The sequence below is a fragment of the Athene noctua genome, chromosome 8 (genome assembly GCF_965140245.1).
Source record: "Athene noctua chromosome 8, bAthNoc1.hap1.1, whole genome shotgun sequence".
Lineage (NCBI taxonomy): Eukaryota > Metazoa > Chordata > Aves > Strigiformes > Strigidae > Athene > Athene noctua.
The window spans coordinates 18,392,691-18,401,823 of record NC_134044.1 but is presented as its reverse complement, the minus strand read 5'-3'; the positions used below and the strand labels follow the sequence as shown (position 1 = coordinate 18,401,823).

The 9,133-nt window shown below is 52.2% G+C and overlaps 1 protein-coding gene across 5 annotated transcripts in view; it reads left to right on the top strand.

The window, feature by feature from the left end:
• The first annotated feature begins 62 nt into the window (after positions 1-62).
• The window catches only part of RUBCN (rubicon autophagy regulator), a 32,440-nt gene continuing 23,369 nt past the window's right edge, over positions 63-9,133 (top strand). For 4 of the 5 annotated variants that reach the window (XM_074911801.1, XM_074911799.1, XM_074911800.1 and 1 more), the window contains exon 1: positions 4,977-5,046. In XM_074911801.1, coding sequence (XP_074767902.1) covers positions 5,009-5,046 — 38 coding nt within the window. In that variant the 5' untranslated portion in view covers positions 4,977-5,008. Of the gene's footprint in view, positions 161-4,976; positions 5,047-9,133 lie in introns of those variants that run through there. The other variant, XM_074911802.1, reaches the window with a different exon arrangement.

The window sequence follows — 9,133 nt, the reverse complement described above, 5'->3', positions numbered from 1 at the left end:
GCAGCGCTCCCCCCGCCGGGGCCGGCGGCTGGCGCATGCGCACTAACCTCCGCTCAGCCCGGGAAGCGGCCGCCGGCGCCGGGGAGAGGAGCTGCCGCCCCTCCGCCACCCCTCCCGCTCGGGAACTGGCGCGTCGCCCCCTGCCGGCCGGGAGGAGCAGGTACAGCGGGAGGGGGGTGTCTCGTCCCCGTCCCTGTCCCCGTCCCCCCCGCGTCGCCTTTGGAGCCGCAGCCCACCCCAGCAGCTCCCGCCGTGCCGCGGAGCGGGCCCGTGTGCCCACTTCCCTCAGAGCCTGAGCTGGGGGCCGGCCTTGGGGTGCAGCGGGTGGTGGCAGGGCCGCGCTTGGGCCGGGGGCGGCGGCCTCGGGCCCGGTGGAGGGCGGCAGCGGGGCCCGCAGGGCAGCGGCAGCGGCTGGGCGCCCGGGCCGTCTGGAGGCCGCTTGCAGGAGGGATTCTCCAGGGCCAGCGAGTGTCCTTGGGCAGGGCGAGGGCCTCCCTGCCACACCGGCCTGGGGCCGCTGGGAGCGCGGCTGCTAGTGGTCGGGCCGGGGGTTTGGGGGACAGGGTGGTTGTGCCGCAGGGTACGGAGCGCGGAGGTGCAGATGAGTTGCTGACCGCGAGATGCCTTCGCCTCCAACCCCAGTGCAATTAGGAGAAATAACCAGTTCTGTAAACAGACAAACCAACGCAGGCTAGTTTCTAGCAGAATTACGTCTCCAAGCGTCAAACAGCAGGGCTCCAACCAGGTTCCTATTTCAAAATACTATTTTAGGCTTAAAATTCCTACTTAGACCAGTATGACTACTGACGTTTTGTTTTCCTTGGGTTCTTTTCAGAGCTGTTACCTTCTCCAGTTTTTGGTCAGAATCACATGATTCAGAAATTCAGAAGAGAAATTAACAACTTGGTTTTTGAACAAGGAATCTAACCTTTCCCCCCCCTTCGTGTATTAGCTTTCTTTGGAGCTGTGTGTATTGCTGGTGGGTCAGACACATACCTAGTGGTCAGCTGGCTGCTGCTAAACAAGTTGTAAAAGGACTGGGATCTACCTTTTTTTTAACACAGCAGCACTTCCTTCAGTCAGCACCCTATTAAACTTAAAAGATGGTAATTATCTTAGAAATCTCTACGTCTTGCTCACAGTTGATTGAAATTGGTCAGTGAGTTCCAGAGGCAGTAAAGGAAGGAGCAGGTGGGCAGACAATGTGGTTGCAGGGGCTGGACTTTCTTCAGAAACCACACAGTAAATGCTGAAAGGAAAATCCACATCAATTTCCCCCTCTCACAGTGGTCACCAGCCACGACTGTCCACATCTCATGGCATGTTTTCCAGGGCTGTGCTGCAGCTGATGTTCAAAAGTTGACTTCCCTCGCCCTTGGACTTCAGTAGGTTTTGCAACACAACCGAAGGATATTTTGGTTTAGGGTCTGCCTGCCTGCCTCCAGTGAGGGGGAGCTCCATACAGAGACTCCAGGGACTATGTTGTGAATGCCCTTGGGCAGGAATAAATATTTTCATACCCGTGACCTTACACAAAACCTTCTCCTTGCAGTAGGAACACTCCCAGATTTCATTAACTGCCCACGTACTCCATATGCTCGTTTGCTAAAATAAATACTCTGTCACAAATGCAATATCCTAAGTACCCGATATACAATGAGCTCCTCGTGTGCATGATCCCTGGCACAGTTCTGGCCTTCTGTGCTGGGAGGCACCTAAATACTGTGCATGCCTTTGCCCCTTAGCTGCAGAATGAAAGATATTTCTGGGAGTATTCCTGTGAAAAGCAAGAATGAGAGGAGAGAATTGAGGCTTTCTGGCCTTTGCTCTGTCCTGTACTACAGACTGTTGACAAGGCCTCGTTCTCTCCATTTACACTCTTTATGCATCTCTTCCCTTTTAAAATAAGGTCAATGACATGATCTGGATGTTCCTCTTGCTACTTTCTATTGTCTAGAAGAGAATGGCTCAGTTACTGTCACAGGACATCTTCAGCAAGTGAGAGATTTTCCCTTCAAGCAGGAGGAGCTCGTGACTGCAGTGCTGGAGGCTGTGAGTTCCACCCCGTTTTCTTCTCCGTGTTCTCCATGCATAGCACAAGTTCAGACATGGAGTCTTGGAGCCACAGATTTGATAATTTATTCATTTTCCTCCAGATGACAAGTGGGATTTGATGACAAGTGATTGATGACAAGTAGGACTTGAGGTTCTTAAAGTCAGGCTACATTTCTGAAGTGAAGATGCTATTGCCAGATTACTGATAAATACTAATAATAGAGGTATCAAAAGATTTATTTTTTAAAAACTTAAAACCAAATTCCTGTGATGCTATAGGGTGCAGCTCCATCTGGTGACTGTGTCACACTGATAAACAAATGATCTGTTTACCCAAAAGAAATACACTAACTGCAAAGGTGGCAGATGCTGCCTGCCCTCGTGACAGGTGGAAATCAGACAAAATCCAGATTGTACCACATCCATGGGTTGCATTTATTATCCAAACAGGACACCAGCTGTCTGCTGTTCAGCGCAACAGAAAACCAGGCAAAAGTTCTTTGATCCTGAGGAGTATTTTTCTTCTGTGTTCAAAATGGCGGAAATGCTGTGGGGATCACGAGGGCAACCATGCAAACATCAGCTCTTGGTTTTCTGTCTGGCTCTCAGGCTTGTGTCAGGATCGAGCCAAGTGACAAAGCTTCCATGCGGCCTTGGCAGTTATAAAGAACTAGTACTGTATAACCACAGCCCTGCTAAGTTTGTAGCCACTATAAGAAGACAGTGTGTCTAAAGCATCCACAGGCTGGAGTAAGTTTTGGGGCTGGTTCTTTCCTGGGCCTTTCCCAGATTCTTCCTGAGCACCAGTTTTCTTCTCGCAAAAATGAGACTTCACGGCCTGGCTGCCTGGTAACCCCTGTTGTTTTGGTGCATTGTGGAGGAAATGCAAACTAGATGTTATCTGCTGAACATCTTAGCTAAAATTTCTGAGAGGAGGTGTTAAAATTCCCAAGCAGAAACCACACCCAAAGAATCAAGTACTAAATGCACTCAGATTTAAAGCCTGAGGCGACCATCTAGTCCAAGCTGTATGTTGAGCTGTAGAATATCACATCTGCACTGACCCCAGGAACAGGTGAGCTATTCACATGCCTCTTACAGAGGAGGTCTCTGCTTCCCTAGGGGCACAGGCACTACCCCTATTAAAAACAGCTTCTTATTCCTAACATGAAATTGTCTGGCATCTACCAATAACTTCCAATTCTGCCTTCTCTGTGAGGTACTTTTAGTAAGTAAAGAAATTACATTGAGTCAATAACTGACTTTAAGTTACCCAAATCTTCCCCAAACAGCAGTCGGGTCTGTGCAGGTCCAAATTCTGCTACCGTTCAGCAAAAGGATACATACATGTTTTCATACATTTACAGTTGTTGACCTTTATTGGCACTCCTCAAATTTTACGCTGGAGGATTAATCTCCAGTTTAGTCTCAGCGCTGTCCCAGAAGCTAACACATCTGTGTGTAACTATAGGCTCTGTGGGATCAGGCTTATTTTTGATGGAATTATTTTTTATATGGTCTCTAAATTGGCACAGGCATTTTGACAATAGTTACGTAAACAGTGTCTCTAAGTGATGTGCAAAACAACATAATGAAGCAGGAAGAAAGGAGATATTTTTCTGAAGAAATGTAAAAAATCACTGTTAAACAACATCCATGCCATTTCTGATTTGTGGAGCTAGAAGAATCTTTCTGATTTAGGAACTAAATTAGATCTATTGGCTTCATTTGCATGCTCAATTTCACCAGAAATGATCCTCTAACAATGATCACAATAGTCTTGATGACTTGATAGTCTCCAATATTTTTACTGTGAGAGTTAACACATAGTCTGACGCCCTGATACCAAGCATGCCACGTACAGCCAGTATTTTCCACTCGTGCAATCACTGCAGTAGTCTGTAAGAAAATTTCTGCCAGACAACCATGCAGGAAGTTGGTGTTCCACAGTTGTATACAATTACTATGTGTGGGGTGTACTAGTCTCTTAATTAAGTGCATTCTGAAAGATGTTTTGTTGTTGTTACTGCCTTAAGAATAGCAGTTTCTGCAAATGCTTCCAAAGTACTGTACTGGTAAAGTAAGCTACATAGAAAGTGCCAGGTCAAGGGGTGTGTCTTCATATATGCGGCACCAGTGAGCAGCATATGTTTATCATTAAAAGTTATAGGAAGTTTCCACTGTGCAAACGACTACCTTTGGTTTCCGAGGCATCAAACAACTCTGGAGACGCATCTGGGTTTTGTCTCCTGTAATAATTTGGCATTGGCTGTTCTCAGTCTGATGGCAGTAGTGTCACTTAATTTCACTGTGTTTTACTGGAAAGTACATATAATTCTGCAACATTTTTCACATCCTTTTTACTATGGGCAATAGAGCAGAAGTCTGTTTATCTCTGCTGGTTATGTTCAGTGCGAGCTGTCTCTTGGACACCTTGCCATCACAATTTTCTTATCACCTCTCAGATGCAGGATTTGGTAAGCAGTTACCTCAGCAATTACTGTAGTTTTACACTGTGGTGCAGCTAAACCCCAGGGCAAACACTTTACTCAGTGGGCTGGCAGTAGCCGGCTTGGCAACTCGGCTTCGGCACGCCGAGAACAGCGTTACCGCTTCGGGCTCCTACCGCAGCCAGAGGCACAGGGCTGGGTGTAGTGTAGGTACCTGTAGGGGTGACGGCCGCCTGCCGTGCATGACAGGGAACCTGAGGCTCTCGCCTTATCTAGTCACGCAGGGAGTGGACTCGGGGAGGTGGGGGGGAAACGCCCGCCATGGCGCCCGGCCGCGCGCGGTGCACGCCGGGAGCTGTAGTGCTCAGGCCGCGCGGAGGGGCCGGGCAGGCGCGGTGCACGCCGGGAGCTGTAGTGCGGGCGGCGGCGGGGCGGGCGCTCGCCCCCACGTGACGGTGGCGCGGCCGCGGCGGTGGGCGGTGGCGGGGCCGCGCGCGCCCGGGATGGAGGTCGTGTCCCGCCAGGGGCGCGTGGAGAGCAGGTGGGGCCGCGCGTGGGGACACGGCGCGACGGGGGGGGGCTGCAGGAGGGTGCGGGAGCCCCGGTACGCCGGGGAGGGGGTGTGCGACACGTGTGCGTGACACGCCGGTGGGTGCGTGTGTGGGGGCAGGACACGCTGGGGAGGTGTGAGCGTACCGGGGGACAGGCCCTGCGTGGGCATCCGTGGGAGGCGTGACACTGGGGGCGTGTGTGTCTGTGTGTGTGCTGGCGCGGGGGGTGAGGCACGCGTGGGGGCAGGGTCTGGTGTGTGCGCGGGGGGCGCACGCGTGGGGTGACGGGGCGTGTGTGCAGGGTCTGTAGGACACGGCAGGGAGCGCGGGATGCGCGTGCGAGAACACGGGTGAGTGTGCGCCTGGTGCCTGGGCAGTGCGAGGGATGCGTGGGGGTGTCCAGGGCGCCCTTGGGGAGCTCATGTCCTGCGTGGGGGTGTGCGGGAGTGTGTGCGCACCCCCAGCACCCGGACACAGGTGGGGGGGTACGCGGGGGTGATCTGGGAGGAAGCAACCCCCCACCCATGCCAGGTGGGGATCGGTGCTTGTGGAACGTGCCGGCTGCCCCGGGTTGAGTCCCTCGTGGGGAGGCAGCACGGAGTGGGCTGGGCTGTTAGAGGAGCCTGTGGCCACCATCACCCACCCGTGGCCAGTGCATCGCTCAGCTCCCTGCCCTGGGCAAGCGTCTTGGCCACTGGAAAGGAGTGACAGCCACATACACATGCTCTCCGTACCTGGTGCTCTGTCCCTGCTGTGGTGGACACAGCCACTCTCCATGGCCTCTCCTCTGCAGCCTCGTGCTTAGGGACGCAACCATCCCACCCTGACGCCGTTCTGGTGGCCCCACAGCTCACTGCTTTTGGATCTCGTCTTCTTACCCTCCTGGCAGTTGGCTGCGTTGCCCCTTCTAGGTGCTGAAAAATCTTCAGCTTCTCTTTATTTCTGAAGGCGAGGCCCTGTGTCTGCACGTGGCTGGTGGTGAGAATGGCCCTGCTGTGGCATTCACCTGCATGGTCTTCGTTTATACTGCAGGCATGGTTTTTCTTGTTAGCATTTATAAAAGCATCAGAGGTGGTTCCCTGGAGGTGTTTTGATGATGAGTCCTATTTAATTCAGGTTTTTGCGTGTCTTCAGTCTTTGCTTTGTTCTTTGGTTATGCCCTGGTCCTCACAAATGCACGGTGGGTGTTGGATGGAAATGGGAGTGTTGGCTGGAGAGGAGGGAGCAGCTGAAACTTGATATGGGAGAGAAACATTCCTTATCTGAGGGGCTCAGCTAGCTGCTCTGTTCCTGCTAGCAGTATCAGCCGGGAAAATGCTACTGGTGCTTTTAAAGCTATAGTGCAGGTCTGGGGTGCCTTTTGATTTCCACAGTTTGAGCTCTTCTCCCTCTTTAGCTAATGCTTTCAGGCCCAGCAGATTCAGAAAGGTGAAAAGAATTAACTGCATTCATTTTTTTTTTCCAGAAGCATCGCTGTGCATTTTCTTGCCTTTGCAAGTACAAGTCCTGCACTACCAAAATGTACCATCGTGTGACTAATAGGGCTGACGTAGTGCCACCCGCAGCACTCTCCCAGGGATGAGGAGGGCATCATCCCTTCCAGTGCTGGCACACGAGGGGGCCTGCTCGTTTTCCTGACTGTCACTGAGGCACTGAGGAGGATCCTGGCCTTGCACAGCCTTGTTATCCTTTGTGCAAGTGGTTTAGCATTTTAATTCCCAGTGGGGTCTCATTTCACTATAGATTGTGGTCATGATGGATAGCGATAGGATAGAGGTCACTGAATCCATCTTCCCATAGGTCACGGGAAATGCAGAAGCAAAAGTTAATTTGCTGAAGTTCTGCCCGTGCAGGAGAGGAAAATGACAATCTTCTGCTGGGTTTTGCTGTCTCTCCTCCTAAGCAGCAGATCTGAAATGCCTCGGGGAGTAGGGGCTGTAACGCCGATGTCCATCAAGGCACGGCAGGAAGGTTGGTGCTGTCATTCTGCTGGATGGAGAGCAGGGCTCTCGGTGCCTAGGAGAGGAGGGTGGGTGGTGTGGAGGACACGGCAGTCCCGGGGGGAGCAGAAGAGCTGTTGGTCAGCCAGGCAGGTTGGTGAAGAGCTGCCGCCTTCAACTCTGTCACTGGTGAGGCCCCCAGGGACAGCAGGGCCAGAGGAGAGGGTCCCTAAGGGGAACCTGTGCTGGGAGTGATGGTCCCAGGGAGGTGGGCTGCTGTGGGGTCTGCTCTGCCTGTCGCTGGCTGCTTGCGTGCTTGTCGCAGGCAGGTCCTGTGCAGATTGAAGCCTGATGGACAGTATCCTGGGTCCACAGGTTGCGTTCATCTGCTTGTGGGAGGCTTCACCAGGATGAGCAGGTAAAACTCTCTGCCATGCTGGGAGAAGGCTAAAAAAACCACCTTTAATCCCTATTTTCTTCCCTCATCCTTTGTCAGTGCAGAGCAGAAGTGTTCCAGCAAGCAGCAGCTCTGGGCTGTGTTTGCTGGGGGAGCCTTTTGTGGCTGTGCCCCCGGTTTTACACCAGTGTAAGATTCTAGTACCGGTGCAAGTCAGCCTGCTCAGCTCTCCCTGCCCAGGCACTGCAGGGCTGACCTGCTGGGCTGGCAGAGCTCTTCTGGCTTCCTCTGCCTCGTCAGCCACTCCCCATGGCTGCAGATGAACTGCACGAAGCCTGCTTTTGTTTTAATCCCTTTTCCCAGCAGTGCCGAGCCTGCGGGAGGAGCAGGCGGGGGAGCCCAGGGAAGGGGCTGGTGGTTGTCTGGGAGACTCAGGGATGGTGAGGCAGGAGCAGGCTGCGAGCAGCAGCGGGTTATGCGACACCTTCAGGAGCTGCAGGAGGAACTGACAGCCAGTATGACCTTGGAGATCTGGCAGAAGTCCCTCCATGACCACAGCGTCCTCAGCCTGACCTCTTTAGTGTGCTAAGAAGGATCAAGAGACTCCCCCAGGTAGAGGACAGGGTTTGAGCAACCATTGCTAGGTGCCTCTTGCAGAGCACAGGGAGACACACAGCAGATGTTGTTTGCAAGAAAAATAAGCAGTTTGGGGTTTTTTTTTGAATGCTAGCTACCTCTGTATTTCTGTTTTGGAAAGTAACTAGGGTTTGGCTTTATTTTAAATTAATAAGTTCACCTGAGTCAGCACCACGGCTCCCTGCCTCTGCTGTGAGTCATTTTTGCTGACTTGGACCAAGAGAAGTTCCTACCCTTGTTGGCATGGAGGGGCTGAGAGAGCCATGGGTGAGCAAGCAGCATTTCCCTGTCGTCATCAGAAGCAGTATTAAGCCATTTCTTGCTCCAAGGCCAGATTCTGTCTTTTATCACTCCAGTGCAAAGATTCAGTTACATTTTGGACAGTTCCTGGTGGTGGTTTGATGTTGCTGTGCTTGAAGATACAGTTTGTGGAGTTTGTGATGGTGAAACAAGGAGACCCAGCACTGGGTTTATGGAACTGGTGGTTAAAATTGGAGGCTCAATCAGAGGTTGTCTTTAAGGAAGGAGAGAGATATGGCTGAGGTCTCACTGGTGCTCCACCAGTGATGGCCCCTGCAAACACCCTCAGCCCTTCTGGCTGGGGGAACCAGGCTCTGCTAGAGCAGGAGAGCAGGTACACATGTGGTTCTTGCAGGGGAAGCTCTGCTTGTGTACTGTGACCAGTCTGGGGTGTGTGGCTCACTTTGCCTTTCCTGCAAGTCGGGGTGTTTTAATAATGTAATATGAATTGGTTTTACCCCGTGTCAGACTTTCTTTAGCACTAGCAAAGGGGAATTCTCTTTATTCAGGGAAAACAAAACAGATTTCTTAATATTGCTCTGACACCTGCTGAAACGGGGAACATGAGGGCAGCTGGGCTTTCTCCATCCCTCCTGGTAGCCCAAGCTCAGGCTCTGTCAATGGGAGGGGCGCAAACCCTGCTGCTAATTCAGGGTTAACCCACAAGTCTGGTCAAAGCTGAAATGAGGTTAGCTACGCTCGCTTGATTTCCCTGCCACCTGCAGCCAACTATATGGGTTTCATTTCTTCAACGTTGTGACTGTGTGCTTTTCAGCATGCACCATGTTCCAGCCCAGAAACAGC